The sequence below is a fragment of the Prosopis cineraria genome, unplaced genomic scaffold (genome assembly GCF_029017545.1).
Source record: "Prosopis cineraria cultivar Desert tree isolate PC_DT_omini unplaced genomic scaffold, ASM2901754v1 PC21, whole genome shotgun sequence".
Lineage (NCBI taxonomy): Eukaryota > Viridiplantae > Streptophyta > Magnoliopsida > Fabales > Fabaceae > Prosopis > Prosopis cineraria.
The window spans coordinates 117610-138646 of NW_026555352.1; the positions used below are offsets into that span (position 1 = coordinate 117610).

The following is a 21037-nucleotide window of genomic DNA, read 5'->3' on the forward strand; positions in this document are numbered from 1 at the left end:
GAAGAACTCACAGCCGCGGAGGAAGAACCAGTGACAAGCACACCGACGATGGCAACAGTGACTCATTTGAGCAACGCATGACCGGTGATTGAGAAGGTAGGAGGTAGAAGTCGGTGAGAGACAGAGCAAGGATTTGGCATCTGCTCTCTAACTCTCTCTCTCTGCTCTTCCAAAACGTTCGGAGAATGCTAGGAAAAAGAAAAAAAATCTGACAAAAATGAGCGCAGATTTGTAATTTCATAAAGTATAAAAAAAATAAAACCCTTAGGGGCTGATCAGATTTAAACTTGAGACCCTTTTGATGGACTATCTAAATGGTTTCCACTATACTAACTTCTCTTCTTATCAAACTTATCCTAAGAATTAATATAAGTACTATTAAAACATAAACTTATATATATATATATATATAAAAATTTTTATAAAATTCATAGGTCATTACAGCGGCAAACGCGAGAAAGGGGTCGACTGGAGCTGAAATTCTTTGGGCATCGCATTTTTGGAGTTGGGACTAAGTAAAAAAAAAGTGAAAAACACAGAGTTTTGCGTTCGCCCATGTCTGACCCGCATTCTCCCGTGTCAACCTGTCTCAACTCGCGTCCACCTATGTCCACTGAAAATTGGGAAAAGGGATGCAGCGTTTTCATGTCCTGAATGCGTGTCCGTGTCAGATACATATCCAGTTAAACCTCGAATATAACAATAACAAACAATAAAAATAATATAAGTTGTCACTTACCTCGCTGCAGCAATCCTAAAAATCTCTAAGAACAAAAAGTAATTTTAGAGCAAAATGGTTGTTAAAATTTAAAGTCTATTGTAACTCAAGGGAGAAAAACACACCCAAAAAAAAATGAGAGAGAGAACCAAAAAAATTTTTTATTTGTTCACGAAAAAGTATATCATTTGAGCATTAGGAATAATAATTAGAATTTTAAAGTTCATAAGAAAATTTAGATGGTTAAAATATTTGAATGTGATTCTCTTTTTCCCTTTCAAGTTTCAACACACTTTTTTTGGTCCAGGCAGTGTCTTCTCCAACATCAGCTTCCTTTATTCTATATGTCACGCCCCAAAAATCAGGTGTGACCGACATGGGATATAGGCACAAAACTCATATCCCTTAAGCCTTGATCGAAGAAACTCTGAAATTAATACGTTAAACACACTAATAGAGTAATTAGAAATTGTTACAATATTAATTCAAATATTCAACTTTAAAAGAAATATAAGGATCCTACCTGTAGTCTATGTGGAGCACCTAAGGCCAGACGCCAACGTAGGTATAAAGTTTAAATTTTTCATCAAATTAGGATTTGACTAAAATAATTCTTCTACTTCAATTCAGCAATAAAACTCCTCAGTGGATATCTCGAGTCACGAGTTCAACTATACCATCTGAGACCAAAATATCTTTTCCAGTAAATAACGTCCCAACAATAAATAATAGAACATAAATAAAATAAAAAGTTTGAGATAGTTATGTAAGTTAAATAGACAAAATTTTCATAAAAATTTTATAAACTTCATAATAAAATGGCTCTATAAATTTCAAATAAAATCTCAAATCATTGAACTATCATAGAAAATGATATTATCACTTAATTTCAAGAAAGCACATAAATGAAATAAATATTTATAAACAAATTACTAAATAAAAACCAATAGAATATGAAATCATCAAACGATTGGATTCATAAAATTAGAGACTTATTAGAACAATTAACAAACATGGACACATAATCCACGAGGGTAACTAACCAAACGCGGCTTATGCCACGAAAACAAATGTGGACACTCAGTCCACGAGAGTAAATAACCAAATGCAGCCGAAGCCACGAAACAAACGTGGACACACAGTCCATGAGGGTCATGATAACCAAATGCGGCTTGAAGCCACGAAACAAACGTGAGTACGATGCTCACGAATAACCATCCCTTCGTTCCACGTGCGTTGGCCATCGCACGGGGCTAGCACCTCCTATAAACACCCTGTTAGCTAAGTGTACCATGGCGCGCCAAGGGCTAACGGAACTGCCGTTAGCAACCAGTGTTCCGTATAAAGTCCCTTTTTTTAAAACTATTTTCAAACATGCGAGAAAATCATCACTTTCATGATACAGTTCTCGTTCTCAAAATCAAACTCGCATGAATACTTTTAAGCATGAAAGCTTGCTAGAATAAAATTTCATATCCAATGCTCATGCTTGCATTTATCGAATAATCAAAATTTCAAAGTCGAACTCGCATGAATCATTCTCTGTATCAATCCAATATTTGATAAAATAAAAATCTCATAATCAAAGTTCAAACTTAATTTAATTGATCAAATAACATTTCAAATTTGATAAAGCTAATTTCTCAAAATAAAGGAAAGTTAATCAACAAATATCCAATAATTGCATTAATGCTATTAAAATGATTTTCAAAACAACGTAATATTCCAGTAAAAGAAATTTTGTTTAAAAAAAAATCAGTTGGGACGCTATCCACTTACCTGATAAGCCTTTCCAACCTCTATAGCTTACTCCTTATCACTTTTATCAAGTTCCTCTTCCTCTAGACACCCTATATGAACATATTTATATACATGCGAAAATTTAAGCCAACAAAAATAACTCTAATCAACTACAATAGTAATTATTCAAAGACACCAAAATCCATATCTTAAAAGCTTCTCTAATTTCACAATTACTTCATATGAATACTCCCCTTATCTAACATATTGAGTATACTTTTATTTTCAAACTCTATAACATACACATCCAATTTTTTTTTTTTATGTGTGTGTGTATGTATATATATTACATTTAATCTTTCAATTGCTTCATAATTCCTTTAGTGCACGTTATGTCGAACACCTAACATACACCCCAAAATTGAATCATAACACAACACTGTAATTTAAAATTCTCAACCATAACTCAAGAATCCAATAAATCTGTCAATAACATAGATAAATGTCTTTACAATATTCGATTCAAATTTACAAATGAGTAACACCCAAGCCAATTCATGTCTCTTGCGAGATCCAACAAAGTTGTAGAAGAAAAAAAATACCTACTCATATATCTCCCTTTACCATTTCCAAGTTAAACTCATAAGATAATAGCACCCCAACCAATTAAGTCTTTCACGAAACTTATTGATATTCTAGTAAATATACAATAAAACAACTTTTCACAAGCATTTTAACAAACATTTCATGGTCACTAACTGTCAAATTCCATGTCAAAGTTTTTTCCATTTCAGACTCATCCTAACCGCTTCTTAACATCATCTAGTTCAAACAAAATTAACTTGACTCAAACTCTAACCATACTTATCATAATCATACTTCCACTACACAAATTTCAGTAACTTAGAAAAAAAAATTTCAATTTCAATCATTCATTCAGACACTCTTTCTTGCACTAAATTATCAAGAAGAGTTCAAAAATCCTCACCTTAAGTACCAACAGTAACAGAGGAGGGAGAGAACGAGAAGAAGCCGACAGAACAGGGAGAGGAGTTCTCCTATTTCCAGCTTCAACCAATGGCAGACCACTCCTCTTTCTCTTTTAAAAAACGCACAAGCAGGCTAAAGGACCAGATGCACTCAACCACAGCAATAATAGAAGAAGGAAAAAAAAAATCACGAGCTGCATAGAGAACGAATCAGAGACAGGGTGATGGACCCCATGGCACGGGTGACATAGCATTAATGGCAACGAAGCCTGAGGATGGTAATCATGAGCATGGTGACATAGAAGGAGCCCAATACTTCCAATCCAACATACCTAAAGACCCATTGCAACATATTGGAGGTCCAATGACAAGAGCTCGAACCAAAGCCATGAAGCAAGCCTTGTTCAGTCTTGTGCAAGAAGTTCAAGAGCTTGGAGAGCATTGGGGCACTCCGCTCAAGTCCAAAGGAGAGCATCTATATGTGTATAATGTATTTAAGATCCAAACTCATGAAGAGTCAAGCCCAAGAGATGCAGACCTTAGCCCAATGCAAGGAAGACTACAAGTTGAGCCTCTTGCATGCAAGGAGGCATGAAACCCTAGTAAAGAAGTCAAGGGTGGCGTGATTTCAAATCCTTTATGATCCCTTGATTGTCTCCTAAATTATTTCCTATTTTAATGGTTCTTTGATTTGATTTTCTATTTTGAGTCTAGTCAAAGATTAGAATTAATTATAATATTAATTTCTAATTTTTGTAATCCCATAATTTTAGGATCACATCTCCTAAATTATGTGGCTGAATATTTTATCATTATTTCTCCTTTTTAGTATTAGGAAATTAGGGTTTTAATTTTAGGAAATATTTTTCTATGAACCTATATAAATTAGGCATGCTCCCTATTGTAAACAACACAGAAGTTGAATGAAATTATTCATTTTAGAGTTTATAACTCTTGTGAGCCTTAGTGCCTTGTGGTGGTATCCCGTGTGAGAAACAGACGTGATCAAGAGCGTGATCAACTCTTGTGGTGTCTTCGAAGGTTGAGGTTCCTAGAGGCAGGTGCTCTAGAGGATCTTCTCCTTGATCATTATCCTATTGTTTACTTCATATCTTTCTTTATTTTCGTCATAAATTTCGTCCCTTTCTTTTTGTTCTTGTGTTTTTGTTGTTTCAGGGTTCTGTCCCTAAACTAGCACGATTCTGCTTCCGCGTCCCTATCACAGGGTACACACGAAAGGAAGAAAACAGAATCACAGCACTAGATCAAACAGAGATGAGCTCGCGAACAACCCTACCAGCTCCGACGACCTGATTCTCGGACCCCAGCTGCGTGAACGTGAACAGCGAGAACGGAGAAGCAACAAAGAAAACAAGTAGAGACAGGGAAGCACGACGGACAACCTGGGCATCACATAGAGACGCCGAGTCTCCACTTTCACCGCGCGATCACCGGAAACCAGAGGGGAGAGATAAAATACAGTGGAGGACTACAGAAAAAGGGAAGAGATGACAGTGGACTGGAGGAAATCGAAGCTCCCTATCTCTCTCCATTGTTTCTGGACTTTTCGGCAGGGAAAAGGAAAACATAAGGAGAGAAGAAGCCACACGTTTAGGTCTCCGTCTCTGTCTTTTTTTTTTCAGAAGGGCATCATTGTAATTTCGTCTGAAGCAAAAGAGAAAATATAGAAAATTTGCACTCTTAACCTTATAAGATTCAAACTCATGACCTATTAAATAAGTAGCAATATAATTGCCACTAGACAAACTCTTCTTCTTACTAATTTATTCCAAAATTAATATAAATACACTTAAACACAATATTATGTATTTTTTTATTTTAATTTTAACTTTTAATTTTTCAAAAAAAAAAATTTGGGTTATTACACTATAACCACATTCACGACTCTCTTTTTCTCTCTGTAAGTTTCTAAGTAACGAATCTGATTGAAACAAACGTTTCGCTTTGTTTCCTGCAGCCATGTGCTCCTATACGTCTTTTTCTCGGATCTCATTTTCATTTCTTCTTGTTCCTCAGCTTTAAAACTCTCTTGTTCTTGAGTTGCTTTCATCTCTTTCAAGTTTATTTCTTCTCTAGCTACTCTTCCGACTGCACATCTTGTTTTGCACTATTTGCTGCCGATACTTTAGCATCTTCTCATTGGTTCAACACCATTGTTGAAATTTGATCAAGGGGCTTGCTAGAATGAGAAATTCAGACCAGGTGGAAATTCCTATGAAAGCGAATGATTCAATATCCTGGAAGGTGGCATGCTACGAAAAGCTGCAGGAACTGTTGAAGAAGCAGTTTAGATCATCAGTTAATCAAACTCAAATTGGCGTTATTAACGATAGCATGAGTTATGAGTTGTACAACGCTGTTGTTGATGAGCATGAAGATGTAAATAAGTTTCTTGATGTCTTGGAGAAAGTTTGCAGAGAAAAACAACTTGATTGTTCCACCATTATATATCAAGCCACTCCTTCGGGTGATTCGTTGCTTCATGTTGCAGCTGAATACGGGAGAACAAGGATTGCAGAGCTGCTTGTTGATAATAATTTTTTACTGATTGTGACAAACAAAAGGAAGGACACTGCACTTCATGTTGCTGCAAGAGCTAAGAGTATTGAAGCGATGAAGGTCATCCTGTCCAAATTTGACGATGCTAGCAGTAAGAATAACTTTATAATGTTACCCAATAAGGTTGGGAATACAGCTTTGCACGAAGCTATTATAAGCAAAGATCCTGAGGGGTTTGCTTTCATTTTAAGTGAACAAAGTGAAAGTACTTTGTCGTTCTATTGGGACACTCACCCAGCAGATTCACCAATGTATGTGGCAGTCCAAAGTGGGAACGCTGAAATTCTTCGTCGTCTCTTGCAGATTCCATTTCCATCAGACCGGGTCATATACAAGAGCCGTGGAAACTCTCCACTTCATGCCGCCATATCAGAACGCAATATTGATGTGTGTGTGATGCCAAATTAATGGATCAGTGATCTGCTTTTTTGTTTGATCCACTTTTATTTATATATTAAACATGTCTGCTTTTATTTATGTGTAGCTCTTTTCAAGGAGATAGTAGACAAAAAAGAAGAGTTGATGTTCCTCGGAGATGAAAATGAAAGCACACCCCTTCATTATGCAGCACTCACTGGTTACGTGGAAGGTGTTCGTAAACTATTAAACAAATCCACACTTGTTGCCTTTCAACAAAACGCAAATGCAAATCTTCCGATTCACGTTGCTTGTGGTGAAGGCCGTGTTCGGGTGGTTAAAGAATTTCTACGCATACAAGGGCCTTGCACCAGTTTGTGGCTCAATAATGAAGGCCGAAACATTCTTCACATTGCAGCAATGAGGGGGAAAAACTCGATGGTTAAATACCTATTGAAGCATCCAAAGATTGATTCTAAAACTGTGAATGAGAAAGACCTGAATGGAGACACACCGCTGCATCTGGCTTCAAGAAAGTTGCATCTTTGGACTCTACTGCATCTTTCACGTGACAAGAGAATAAAAATGAACCTTGTAAATGACCAGGGTTTAACAGCTAGAGATATTGTCCGATCGCAGAGAAACTTTCCAATGACTCGTCGAGAGGTATGATTTATAAGCATCTTTATACATTGTGTTCTATTATTATCTTTCTCTGTTCTTACAGGTTCTAAACATCTACTTGTTTGGTTTGATCACCTTGCAGCTCGGAGCAGATGTGATTCTAGGAATTGCTGGTGGTGCCGCGAGGGCCATTGAAAATAAACAAAGGCAATCACAACCTGTGGCGAATAAAGAATGGAATGTGAATGATGGGGCCAACACGCTCATAATTGTGGCCGTACTGGTAGCCACAGTGACATTTGCAGCCGGTTTCACAGTGCCAGGAGGGCTATACAGTTCGGATGACTCAGTCCCTAAAGAAAGAGGCATGGCAGTGTTGACAGATCAAACCCTGTTCAAAATATTTATGGTTTTCAACACGATTTCTATGTATTGCTCCACTATCGGTTCTGTGATTCTTACTTGGATGCATCTGGGTGATCGTCGTTTTTCATTGCGAGCTTTTTATATCTCTAGGGCTTTTGTCAATTGGGCTCTTATAACCATGACAGTGGCATTCATGGCTGCCATACGTTTGGTTGTCAGCAATAACGACTTGTTTGCAGATCTTATAAGTGCCATTGCATTCATCTTCATTTTCCTTAATCTATGTCTTTGGTTTATAGGACATTTTCCTTTGGGATCACGCCTTCCAATTTTACGTCAAGTTGGAGAACTTAGTCTCTGGATTGTTCTTATTTTATTTTATGGGACTAAGGATGATGTAGTGTAAATTTTAAATTGAACAAATTTTTCTCATAATGAATGTATTATTTAAATAAAGTTTATAATAAGTAGAATTGGGTAGTTTATAGGAATTTATGTTGAAAATTTATTCAAGAATTCAGAGTCCAAATTTTTTTTTCTAGTAAAAGTCTGATTTTAAATTATAAAAAAATTTTGTGCTCTTTCTAGTAAATTTTGTGTGCCCTTTGTTGTGATTTTCTCGTGCTCCTTCTTATAATTTTCCTGAATACTCTTATATCAGATTCAGGCGAGAAAAAAAAAACAAGAAGAAGAAAATATTTAAAAGAGATATCGGGAAACTTCTGCTTCATTTGAGAGACTGGTCCAGAAGAGAGAGATGGCTGATTTTTCTCTCCTTCTTTCTTGATTCCTCTGCATCTCTGCTTTCTTTTCTTTCGTCTTCAACCACTGCCAATGATAGTGGCTGTTGTTGCTTCGACCGTCCGCCATTGACAGGTGCTGGAGCTCGTTGATTCGTTGCTGTATGTTTGAGAAGATTCGAAGGCTCTGGATCAAGGAGAATGGGAGAGAGCTTTAAACTATAGCTACGTCTCTTCCGATCTCCTTCCTGTGCTGTTCTTTTCGTCTGTCACCAGTGAGCTTGAGCATGTTGCAGATTTCTTCTTCCTTTTCCTCTGTTCTATATTACTGATCGCTCAACACTGTAGGTCGTCGTTCAGCTCGTCCGTCTGCTGTTCATTCGCGTTGGCGGCCGTTTTTTCTTCCTCTGTTAATATCGAGCTATGGGTTCTTAAATTTCAGATTGGAGAGTGGTTGATTCACACTGATTTACTGGTTTTCTGCTTCCCCTGTTCAGCACCGAACTGCTCTCCCTTCATAGTCGTTGTGGCCGATATCTGGTGAGGGAGTTCATTCTCCCATTCTCATCTCTAATGATTTTATGTGGTGCGTATATATATACATATTGGCTTTCCCTGTTTGCGTTGCTCGGTCCTTCTTCCTCTTCTGTCTTTACATTATCCGAATCTTTTGCTTCCTTAATTTTGCATTGTTGCTGATTAAACGTGAGGATAGGTTCGAAGCTTTCCTTCCTCGTGACTTTGTGTGTGTATGTTTATGTGATTGAGCTTGCAAAGTTTCCCTTGTTATTTGTTCTGCCCCTGTATATGCCTAACTTAGGAAGGGACTTGAACCAAAATGAAATTAGTTTGGGTTGAGTTTTTCTTGATTCTAAGTTGATTATTAGTACAGATTTTGATTGGAAAAAAAAATATGATAAATTCAGAAGTTATATTGGATATTGTTGGGATGAGATTTGAATAGAAGTATTAAAATCAAAATCTATCAAGAATTGGGATTGAGAAACTATTGTGTATATTAATGATTGAAGGTTATTTGATTTCTATTTTAAGAATTATAGAAATTAATTTATAAGTTATAATTAGGAATTTGGGTGGTATACCAAATGTTTGATGAAATAAGTAAGAGATAAATTTTGAACTATTGAGACAATTAAGAGTGATGAAGGTATCATTGATTACATTATAAAACAAGTAAATTACTTTTTATGATGAAGCTTGGAAAAAAAATCAAATCAAGAAGTTGGCTTATTGGTGATAGATTAGTATTTGAACTTATTATGTGAAATTATGAAATTTGTTGGATCAGTTTGAGTCTTAAAGCACATGGAAACAATAAAGAAATTTATTATACTTGATAATATTTATGATACTGAATTAAAGGTGTTATGCGATCAGTTGTGGCTATGTAGGATAAGAAATTGTACTGTTTTGAATAAAGCATACTTTTGTAAAGCATCGTTGGAGAACCTTAAGGATAAATTACTTATTGGTTACAAAAAGAAGGGGGCATGGTTGAAATAAGTATATTATTGTAGGTGTAAAAAAAAAATAAGAATATAGTTTTTAACTATGGTTCGTGGGCTAAGTACCAATAGGGATTGAGAGAACTTTAATATGTTCTAGATTGTATATATAGTGGGTTTATGAATGTTAGTTAGAAATATATGAATTAGAGCTGTTAATGAATAAAGTTCTTTGTTCTTATGGTTTAGGCAATAGAGTACGTAGCTGAAGAGAAGTGTAGAGGTGTTTAGAAAGAACATATGATTATTCTTGGAGCTTATCAGGTAAGTGGATGGTGTCCCAACTGATATTTCATTAAAATCTCTTTTATTCGAATATTACATTTTTATGCAAATTCTTTTTACGACAGCAATGTGACTATGAGATATTTTGTTGATTAAATTACTTTATTTCGTGAAATTATTTTACCAGAATTGATCATTTTAGTTAATCAGTAAATACAAGTTTGAATTTTAATTGTGGGATTTCATTTTGGAAATTATTGAATTTCTATGGAAAAACAATTCATGCGAGTTCGACTTTGAAAATGAAAAGTTGATTGAATAGTGATCAAATTCTCGCATGTTTGAAATTGAATTTGAAAGGGACTTTATATAGAACACTGGTTGCTAACGGCAGTTCCGTTAGCCCTTGGCGCGCCATGGTACACCTAGCTAGCAGGGTGTTATAGGAGGTGCTAGTCCCGTGCGATGGCCAACGCACGTGGAACGGAGGGATGGTTATTCGTGAGCATCGTACTCACGTTTGTTTCGTAGCTTTGGCTGCGTTTGGTTACATACCCTCGTGGATTGTGTGTCCACGTTTGTTTCATAGTTTCGGCTGCGTTTGGTTACTTACCCTCGTGGACTGAGTGTCCATGTTTGTTTTCGTGGCATAAGCCGCGTTTGGTTAGTTACCTTCGTGGATTGTGTGTCCACGTTTGTTAATTGTTCTGATAAGTCCCTATATTTATGAATCCAATCATTTGATGATTTCATATTCTATTGGTTTTTATTTAGCAATTTTTTATAAATATTTATTTCATTTATGTGCTTTATTGAAATTAAGTGATATTATCATTTTCTATGATAGTTAATGATTTGAGATTTTATTTGAAATTTATAAAACCATTTTATTATGAAGTTATAAAATTTTTACGAAAATTTTGTCTATTTAACTTACATAACTATTTCAAACTTTTCATTTTATTTATGTTCTATTATTTATTAGTGGTACGTTATTCACTGGAAAAGATATTTTGGTCTCAGATGGTATAGTTGAACTCGTGACTCGAGATATCCACTGAGGAGTTTTACTGCTGAATTGAAGCAGAAGAATTACTTTAATCAAATCCTAATTTAGTGAAAATTTGAACTTTATACCTACGTTGGTGTCTGACCTTAGGTGCTCAACATAGACTACAGGTAGGATCCTCATATTTCCTTTAATCTTGAATATTTGATTTAATATTGTAATAATTTTTAATTACTCTATTAGTGTGTTAATGTATTAATTTCAGAGTTCCTTCTATCACGGCTTAAAGGATGTGAGGTTTGTGTCCATATCCTGTGCCGGTCACACCTGATTTTTTTGGGGTGCGACATGTAGTTTGTGATGTGGATGAAATCCGTTAAGACGATGAAGATGGTATAGCTAACCCAGTCAACGCCACCACCCAAGAGAAGAACAAAGTCATCTAGTGTTTTGTGCCGATCTGATCACACTGGTATTGAAGAAGTTCTAACTCTTCAATTTATTTTATTTTGGATGCGCTGGGCTCGTCAATGTATTGAAAAAATGCATTTAGTTCAGAACGTCAGCAAGCAAGTGTGATGAGAGTTGAGCTCACAACTAAATAATTTAGTCCAGTTGTGCGCAGTAGAAAACTTTTTTAATTATCTTTTAATTTTGTAATAGCTGAAGTTAGGTTAATAAGAATTGATTGATAGTATATTATTATTATTTGAGTTCATATATGTTATAATAGATTTACTACTACTTAGCTTATTGCAGAAGATGATATACCACATGCGTTCATGTTGTGCATGCAATCTCATCCAACTTCGAAGATTACGCAATTGAATATAAAATGATATTCGGCCCAATGTTATGCTGGTTTGATTTATTATATGTTGTTATGATTTGAGAAAAATTACAATATTAATTTAGAAACAAAATGAATACTTACATTGTAAAAATTTTGAATTATTCTCAAGTCTAACCACTCAAAAATAATGAGATCATTAATGTCTTTTCTGGAGACTCTGAACGTAATGTGTTTCCCAATGATCTTTTCAATTACATTTATTTCATTAGAAAATTCATTCATGTCAACCACCACTGAAGCCAACTGTTTCAAATTATCTTGCATCAGTTGGGGATTGGAGCCCAGAGATTCTTTTGATTGTAGAAGTTCTTATAATTAATTTATAATGAAAATTAGAAATACCTATGATATTAATTAAAAAATAAAAAATTGTAATATTTTCATACCTCTTTAGTAACCTATCAGACTAGCATTTTCAACCAAATAATGAAATTATACTAAGCTTGTCCTATGTTTGCACCTCATCAGTAGGGAATAGGATAAGAGTATTAGCATTTACAACCTCTTCAACCATCACCTTTACTTGATTATGTTGTATCTGTCGGTGGTGGACTATACTTGCATGGTTATACACTTTTTTATATGCAACTACTCGTTTCACATAAAGCATGCATGGAATTCCTTGATCTGATAGGCTAGAATCACACACTGGATCTGTAACACTATCATATTTCAATGCTTGTTGTGGTTGCATCTACAGATTACTAATCATTGATTGCATTTCCATTATCATGCTTGACTTGTATTCTGCTATCATCACTTGCACTTGCTGTATTGGTACAAGATTAGATAGTGGAGGTTCAAAATATTATCTTATATCCACGCTTTTTGGAACCCCCTAATATGGTCGAGGGTGCTTCTCCTTCCTACCATAGACACAAACGTCCCTTCAGAGAATGCTTCTATAAAGCATCCTAGAACATGCAAGCAAATAGAAACCAATGTAGTTAAAAAATTTAATCATATGATTAAGATATTGACTGTAAAAATACTTACTTTGTAATGTAATGTCCTACAGACTGGACGTGCATCCAACAACTACATAATCATTTCCATACAATATACAGTCGTCGGGGCAAGTATGTATCTTTTGGTATCCCAAACCCATTGGACACAAATTTTTTTTTTTTTTTGCCTCATGGTAACTACATGGAATTGTATTTCCCTCTAGAAGCATTTCTTTCAATAGTCTGAGCAACTCTGTGAAACTATTATTACTCCACCCATATCTCGCTTTCAAGTTGAACAACTTTAACACTGCTGTTAGTTATGTATATTTTGTACATCCTAGATACAAAGGCATTTTTGAATCATTGCATAACCTACCATACTTGTGCACTTTCTTAAGGCTTCAATGCCAATATCACATAATATATCCTCTATATTGTCACACCCCAAAAATGGGAATGACTGGCATAGGATATGCACCTAAACACACATCCTTTAAGCCTAATTCAAAAAATGTTCCATTTTGAAAATACTTTTCATTTAAATGAAGCTTTAATATTTTTGTGAAAATTCTAACAAAATTTCCCTTGAGAATAGGATTTCTCTAAAATTTTACAATACAAAATTTTTTAAAGAAATATTATAACATGTAGGAGCTCAGCTTCTACCAGCCAACAGACAAAATATCTATAAGTAAAGGCCAACATACAAATTATCTGCAAAAATAAAGCCTCTAATCATAGCCTATGTGGAGCACCTATAACGTTATTATAAAATACAATGTATAAATTAAAATTTCATATAAAATAAAGATTAACCAAAAAGGCCTCACAACTTCAATCGAGTAGCAAAATCCCTTAAGGATCTGAGGAAGGTACAAGCTATCTGAAACCAAAAATATTTTTTAGTGAATAATGCCCCAACTATGATATTTTTGCAGAATCAAAATGAAAAAACTATAACATTTACATAAATTAAAGAGAAAACAATTCAATGTAAATAAATTTCTAAACATGAAATAAAAGTTCTATATAACTTCAATATCGAGAAACTTTAAATTTATAATGACAAAGTAGTTTTAACATTTAATTTTGACAAATCCAAAATGATTAAATAAATAAATAAATAAAAATAATAACAATTGCTAATTAAAAACCATTAGAGTATGAAATCATCAATTAATTAAAATCTCATACTTTTGGGGATTTATTAGAACAATCCAAACTTGTATTTACTCATTAACTAAAATAATCATTTTTGATAAAATAATTTCACAAATTAAAGTAATTTTATAAACAAAATATCTAATAATCACATTATTATTGTAAAAGAATTTGCATTAAAATATAATATTTTGATAAAGAAAATTTTATTGTAATATCACTTGAGATGCTATCCACTTACTTGAAATGTTCTCAAAGTACAAGGTTCTCCTCTTTCCCCATTAATTGATATTTTTTTCCCAACTCCCTGAATATAGAGTATATTAGGGTCTTAATATACTTATAATAATGCTAAAAACCCTCTTACAACATAACACACACATACACACACAATGATTATAAATTTAAAACTTTAGAATCCATAATGTACATGAACATTTCTTTGTTGACATAACAAATTTCCCAATTCACTCAAAAGAGCTTTGTAGCATTTAAAGCTATTATCACATTATTTATCAACAATCATATATTTTTTAAAAATTCAAATAATTTGATACTACTTCATTGTAATAACTTACAAAAAAAATATATATAAAAATAATACACACACACACACTTCTTTAAGTAAACTTTTCAAGGCAAACTGATGGTTTATGGAAAATATCGTTGTTGTTAAATTTGAGGTCTGAGGTTTGAATCTTTCAGTTGCAAGAGTAGGATTATTTTTTGCTTTTCATCCTTTATAAAATTACCATTATGCCCTGGCACCATCAGATTTTTTTTTTTTTTTTTGGCTTCCTCCTCCAATTCAGTTTCGCATGGGATAGCGAGAGAGCAAGAGAGAGGTTGAGATCCAAAAGCTTCTTTCCCCATTCTTCATTTCGTCCTTCCCGTTCCCTCTCGCCACTGTCACCGGTGACCATGGATGCTCGAATCCTCTATTCCTTTCATCCTTCCTCCCCTGTTCTTCCTTTGATTTGTGCGAGTGGCCTCTTCTTTCTGGCTCAACATTGCTATCACCTTGTGTTCGCGATAGTGGTGCATTAGCATCCGTTCATTCTTGTTCCCCTACTTTTCTTGGTTTGTCTGATGGCTTGCCCTGTTTCTTCGAGGTTTAGTGTCAGTGCTGTGTTTGACCGTGCGTGGCAGTGAGTGCGCTAGTTCCATCCTCCATTTTTGCTCAGCTAAATTTCTCTTTTTGCTTCTAACTTTGCTGGTTTGAGGTAGGTGCTTCAGGTCCTATTTTCCTTCACTTATTTTGTACGTGTATTATTTGGGCTGAGCTGTGAATTCCTTCTTGCTGCCGTTGTGTGTGATAAGGAGATTAAAAGCATGACTTTTGGGTTGATAAATTGCTTTTGTGTTGGATGTTGCAGAGAAATAATTTAAATTTAATTTTCCTTGAATTAATTAAATGGCTGGTGTTGAATGAATAAAAAATTTGGAAAGTCCTCAAATATTGATTTTGGAAACCGTTGGAATGAGATTTGGAGAGAAATAACTTAGAATTTTAGTTTATAGATTAATGCATATAAGATGTTTGATGAAATGCCTAATTAGGAGAATTTGCTATATGATAACAAGATACATATGGTAATTATATTATTGTTAACTAAATAGGAATTAGAAGACAATTCGCTTCAATAGAAGTTAAAAGATGATTAGTTCACATATTTATATAGGACCACCTTTGGGAATTTAAGAGGATAGGAACTTGGTTTTATTGTCTAAATATTGTGCAAAGTAAAGGATGTTTGATAAATATTTAAAAGAGAAAAGTTTGAATTTTACGTGGCAAAATTTTGAATTCTGATAGATATGTCATTATTGATTAGATAATCCTAAGAGGCATATGTGTTTTGTAATTAAAGTTAAAATAGAAATTTGAGATTTTTGGGAGATATTTGAGTTGGTAATTTAAGGACCAAGTTGCTATTTATATAATTAATTATATTTTTATGTTTCATATAATGTTGAGAAGGATAAAAGTAAAGGTTTTCTTTGGAGAAAATGACAATTAAGTCCCAAAGCATTAATTTTATTTAAGGTAAGTCTCAAAACATTTTGAAAGGCCAGTTAAGTCCCTAGGTCCTTGAGTAGCATTTTAATATAATGAGAAATGATCAAAATACCCTTATTTGGCTTATGATAATTTGAGGTTTCTCCTTCTCTACTCTTACTTGCCCTGTTCGTCGTCTCTTCCCTGTCTCATTGCAAGCGAGTAAAGCTCTCTGTCGTCTCTTCCCTGGGCTATCCAGTAAAGCTGTCTGTCATCTCTATTATAGTTTTGTTTGATGTCTCTTCTTTGCTCTAAGTGATCAGTTGCTTAGGTCATTAATCTGTAATCTGTTTTGGTCATTAATCTTAATGGGTGTGATGCATTTACCTAGCTGAAGAGTCTGATCCTCATCAACATTCACCATTTTGATTATGTAAAAATTGCTTGTTCTTCAATTTTTTTCGAGTGTCTTAAAGGGGGACTATGTAGTTTGTACAAGTGAGGACATGCTCAAATGGATTTTAAGTTTGAAGTTATACATTGTACCCAATTAATCAAGTTTGCAACTTTGTAACTCTGTAATTTGTTTTCACAATTTTATTTCCAACTTCTAATATTGAAACGTATTTGTAATGTTCAAGTTATACATTATACCTAATCAATCAAGTTGCCAAGCAACTTAGGTAACCAGTTTTGCAATTATCTTAAGATAAATTTGCCATTGCTTGTCAAAATTTTGGGTGGAAGAACCATTGAATTCTTAAGAAAGTTATTATTCTAGGACAACGCTTCAGTAATTTGTAATTTAGACACTAGATTTTGCAACTTATAAATAATTTGCAACTTCTTTTTAAAATTTTGGGTGGAAGAACTATTGAATTCTTAAAGTTATTATTGTAGGACAATGCTCTAGTAATTTGAATTGAGACACTAGATTTTACAACTTTTTTACAAATAATTTGCAACTCCTTCTCAAAATTTTGGGTGGAAGAACTATTGAATTCTTGAACTTGCAAAATCACCAAATTATTTTAGGACATGGCTCCAGTAATTTGCAACTGACATACCAAATTTTACAACTTCATTACAAATAATTTGCAACTCCTTCTTAAAATTTTAAGTGGAATAACTTTTAAATTCTTGAACTTACAAAGCTATCAAATTATTTTAGGATAACGCTCCAATAATTTGCAACTGACATACCAAATTTGCAACTTTATTACGAATAATTTGCAACTCCTTCTTGAAATTTTGAGTGGAATAACTTTTGAATTCTTGAACATGCAAAGCTACCAAATTATTTTAGGACATGGCTCCAGTACTTTGCAACTAACGTACTAAATTTTGCAACTTCCTTACGAATAATTTGCAATTCATTCTCAAAATTTTGGGTGGAATAACTTTTGAATTCTTAAACTTGTAAAGCTACCAAATTATTTTAGGACATGGCTCTAGTAATTTGCAATTGACATACCAAATTTTGCAACTGCCTTATAAATAATTTGCAACCTCTGTTTAAAATTTTAAGACAACACACTTTTAGTGATTACAGAAGATATGAACTATACATATAAGCTACATGTATTAATTCATCTAATGCATTTGCACATATCAGTTGTCCACATACACAAAAGCATGAACTTGGATTTGTAAAAGAGGGGTTGCTATGTACTGAAAAAATTCCCTAATACTACCAATATATATGTACAAAAGCCTATATATGTCAATCAAATCTAACTTGATCTAAAACTACCCATATATGTATATCACCTAAATTCAAGTTCATGTGGTAACCCATTTACAATAACATCAACTTGGATTTAGATTTCTACACCTCTCCTGTGTACGACCTGCTTCATGATAATGAGAACAATGATAAACATTTTTTTACTGATATTGAGACTCAATCCTGACACAACGAGGTCTACCAACTGATCGAGATGTTCTAGGAGGCAGCAAAAAGGTTTGGTTTATGAGCTTAGATACTTTCAATACATTTGGCTTTGACATCTCATAGGTCTCAACATGATGCATAATGACATTGTATATTTTCTCCTATGAGCTATGAAGATAACATGCATAGTGCAATACTATACTTGTAGATTGCTTGTCTACAATCATTAGCACTCACAAAAATCTACCCAGGTCCTACTAGCAAATCCTTTCACTTTGTTGTATTTAGCTTAGGTATTAGTGTTGGGATACTTTGTATTGCACATGGTAGAACTTCAAGATCTTGTGTAACATATGAATTCCCAGCTGAATATCCTGCTCTATATTTCCATTCAAATCATGTTTATTACTATCATTCATATTCATATTAGCATAATATTAATCATGCAATTATTAAAAAAACTTACCCATCAATTGAATCTCTTGTTGCCTCTATACTTTGTTGTATCTTCCCAATGATGTACACATAAGCAAAATTATCATTCAATTTCATTAATTGATTTATCCCTTCATCATCTTTAAAGTCTAAAAGAGCATTACAATCAAACTTTACTATGTACTTCAACTCTATTCCATTTAAATCACAATTCAAGCATGATGAAATTAATCTAACAAGTCCTTCAAGAGACATTCCTTCTCTAATCATTCTTCCATTACAACTCCCCCCATCATAATGCATTATCCCATGCATATCTTTTACAATATCTCCACCAAAATGAAAATAACAAAAATTTTTCTTGAAACAACTACTTTTCATCGTACCCAATAATATCAACCTATAATAAACAGAATAAAATGTAATAATATATCATTTAGAAATATGTCACTTTTGACATAAGTGATTTCTGCATCAGTGAAATAGTGACAGCGTTCCATCTTAAGATATGAACACTCGATAATAAATTCTTACACTTTTAGTTATAAAATGTCAAATCTTCATGCCAAATCTTTAGAAATGTGAAATTAAAAAAATCTTTCATGTTTAGTTGCAATAAATCGTTCCATCTTTTCCCTTACATGAGCCATTTTGCAAGAAATCAGACCTTAATGGAGTAAACTTTTTTGTTCAGATGCCGGGATTTAAAAAAAAAAAAGACACACCTGTCTATTGCACCAGCACAACTCCTTGAGCTTCCTTGAGTCAGTAATTAAGGCAACTCTACTTCTTCCAAGCACAACTCTATTTTAGGAATGGTATTCTTCAATGTGCAGCCCCACCACTTATATGCAGCTCTCATTAATGGCAGGAAAGAGACAAATCGGGAGGGAAATGCTGGAGCTGATGAATGTACATGTTATATTTAATCATAGGGGCATTTTCATCATTTCCTTCGTGTCATGCCCCAAAATAGAGGGTGACTGGCACGGGTGTGAACCAATCTCACATTCCCGTAAGCCTCCAAATGAATATTTATTTCATTTTTCAAGAGAAGAATAAAATTCAATCAAATTATATGAGAATTAAAATAACTTCTTTAAATTCATTGTCATAAGAAAGTGTCAACGTTTTTGTAGAAATTTCGGCAGAACCTCCCCTATAACTAAGATCTCCCAAAAATTCTACAACAAAAATTTTACAAATATCAGTATAAATTAGGAGTGTAGCTCCTTCTAGCTAACAACCAATATGCAGACCAAAAATAAAATTCATCAATAACCTATGTGGAGCATCTGCTATTTCTTCCAAATTAAAAAGACATACAGATTATATATTTACATTAAAGTAACAATACCAATCAAAAGGTCCACCCACTGTAGCTAGTTGCCCTTTTAGAGGTCGTTGGTGGGATTAGCGTCAGCTAACAAATCTGAGGTCAAAATAATTTTTCAGTGAATAGCATTCCCATGAAAAAATTTCTTAAAATTTTAATCAATAATTTCTAATAATAGTGTCAGCTAGTTAAAAGCAATTCCATCAAAATTTATAAACATGTAAGTTATAACCATATTTATAAAATAAGAGTAAATTGAAAATAATTTATGTTATCATGCTTAAAGAAAACAATTTGCTCTTATATAACTCAAAGTGATACAAATTACTAGTTAAAATCAAGTAAATTTTGAAAACACATAATACTCAACATTTAAAATTTTAAGAACTCAACAGCACAGATTACAAATGTGGACACTCAGTCCATGAGGGTATATAACCAAACGCGACTTATGCCACGAAAACAAACGTGGATACACAATCCATGAGGGTAAGTAACCAAACGTAGCCGAAGCCACAAAACAAACATGAACACACAGCCCATAAATACCAAACGTAAGAATAAAACTCACGAAACAAACTAGCTAGTGTTTAATCATAGCTTGCTACGGACTAACGGAACTGCCGTTAGTAGTAGTGTTCTGTATAGAGTTCTCTTAGAAATCTCATTTCAAACATTCGAGAGAAATAATTATTTGTGAAATCAAATTTTCATTCTCAAGATCAAACTCGCATGAATTGCTTCAAATATATGAAACTTGTCAAATCGATACACCATAATGAATGTACAAACTTGCATTAATCATGTAATCAAGAAATTTTGAAATTCAATAGGCAAAGGTGCCTTCATCAATATTAAAAATATATTTCTTGAGAAATTGCACAAATCATAATATGACTATTCTTCATCATTATTTCAAAATTTCTAAAACTAACATAATTCATAAAAATGAAATATTTTAATAAAAGATTTTCAATGAATACTCATAAGGAATGCTATTCACTTACCTGTTGAAGTTCTAAATTTTTGAAAGTATTCTTCTTTTAAGTCCTTTCAGGGTCTTGTTCTTCCACACACCCTATAAAATATAAATATATACCATTTTAATAACTTTTTTTTTCATACAAGCCCTTCAATGACATCTCATAGGCACCAACAACATATCTAAGCTTCTCTCTTCCAATTTCACCTCAATAAATTCTTTAGCATTAACTAAATCAAATAAAATCAATTTAAATCTAAAATTATGACCTATCTATTCATCATTATTCTTCAATACTACTACATATATTTTTTATTAATTCAGTCATGGGCAGCAACAGAAAATAAAAAAAAAATGAAAAGCAATTTCAATGTTATCTCATCATACCCATAGGTGCATTAGCTACTAAGAAGAAAAAGAGAAGGGATCAAGATTCTTCACCTTAAATGATCCAACAGCATACAGTAAGGGAGGAGGAAAATGAAATTCACGGCTGAGCAAGAGGAAAAATGAAGCACTATTCAAAAGAAAGTGAAGAGAACTGAATCCACCA

At 33.6% G+C, this 21037-nt stretch overlaps 1 protein-coding gene and 2 long non-coding RNA genes across 4 annotated transcripts; 2 read left to right on the plus strand and 1 right to left on the minus strand.

Annotated features, from left to right (window-relative positions):
* Positions 1-1128: 1128 nt before the first annotated feature.
* Positions 1129-3636, minus strand: LOC129294926 (uncharacterized). The gene is made up of 3 exons (XR_008589467.1): positions 3447-3636; positions 2498-2568; positions 1129-1398 (listed from the first exon to the last, which is right to left on the minus strand). It is a non-coding gene; the product is annotated as an uncharacterized LOC129294926 (long non-coding RNA).
* A 2016-nt stretch (positions 3637-5652) lies between these two features.
* On the plus strand, positions 5653-7780 carry LOC129294930 (protein ACCELERATED CELL DEATH 6-like). The gene is made up of 3 exons (XM_054933394.1): positions 5653-6414; positions 6523-7050; positions 7151-7780. The coding sequence occupies exons 1-3, from the start codon at positions 5653-5655 to the stop codon at positions 7778-7780; spliced, it is 1920 nt and encodes a 639-aa protein (XP_054789369.1).
* Positions 7781-8139: 359 nt separating this feature from the next.
* On the plus strand, positions 8140-11536 carry LOC129294925 (uncharacterized). 2 transcript variants are annotated; one of them, XR_008589466.1, is made up of 5 exons: positions 8140-8458; positions 8557-8700; positions 9830-9904; positions 10889-11044; positions 11140-11536. It is a non-coding gene; the product is annotated as an uncharacterized LOC129294925 (long non-coding RNA). The 2 variants fall into 2 exon arrangements; XR_008589465.1 differs by having other exon boundaries at positions 8140-8389; positions 8463-8700.
* The last annotated feature ends 9501 nt before the right edge of the window (positions 11537-21037 follow it).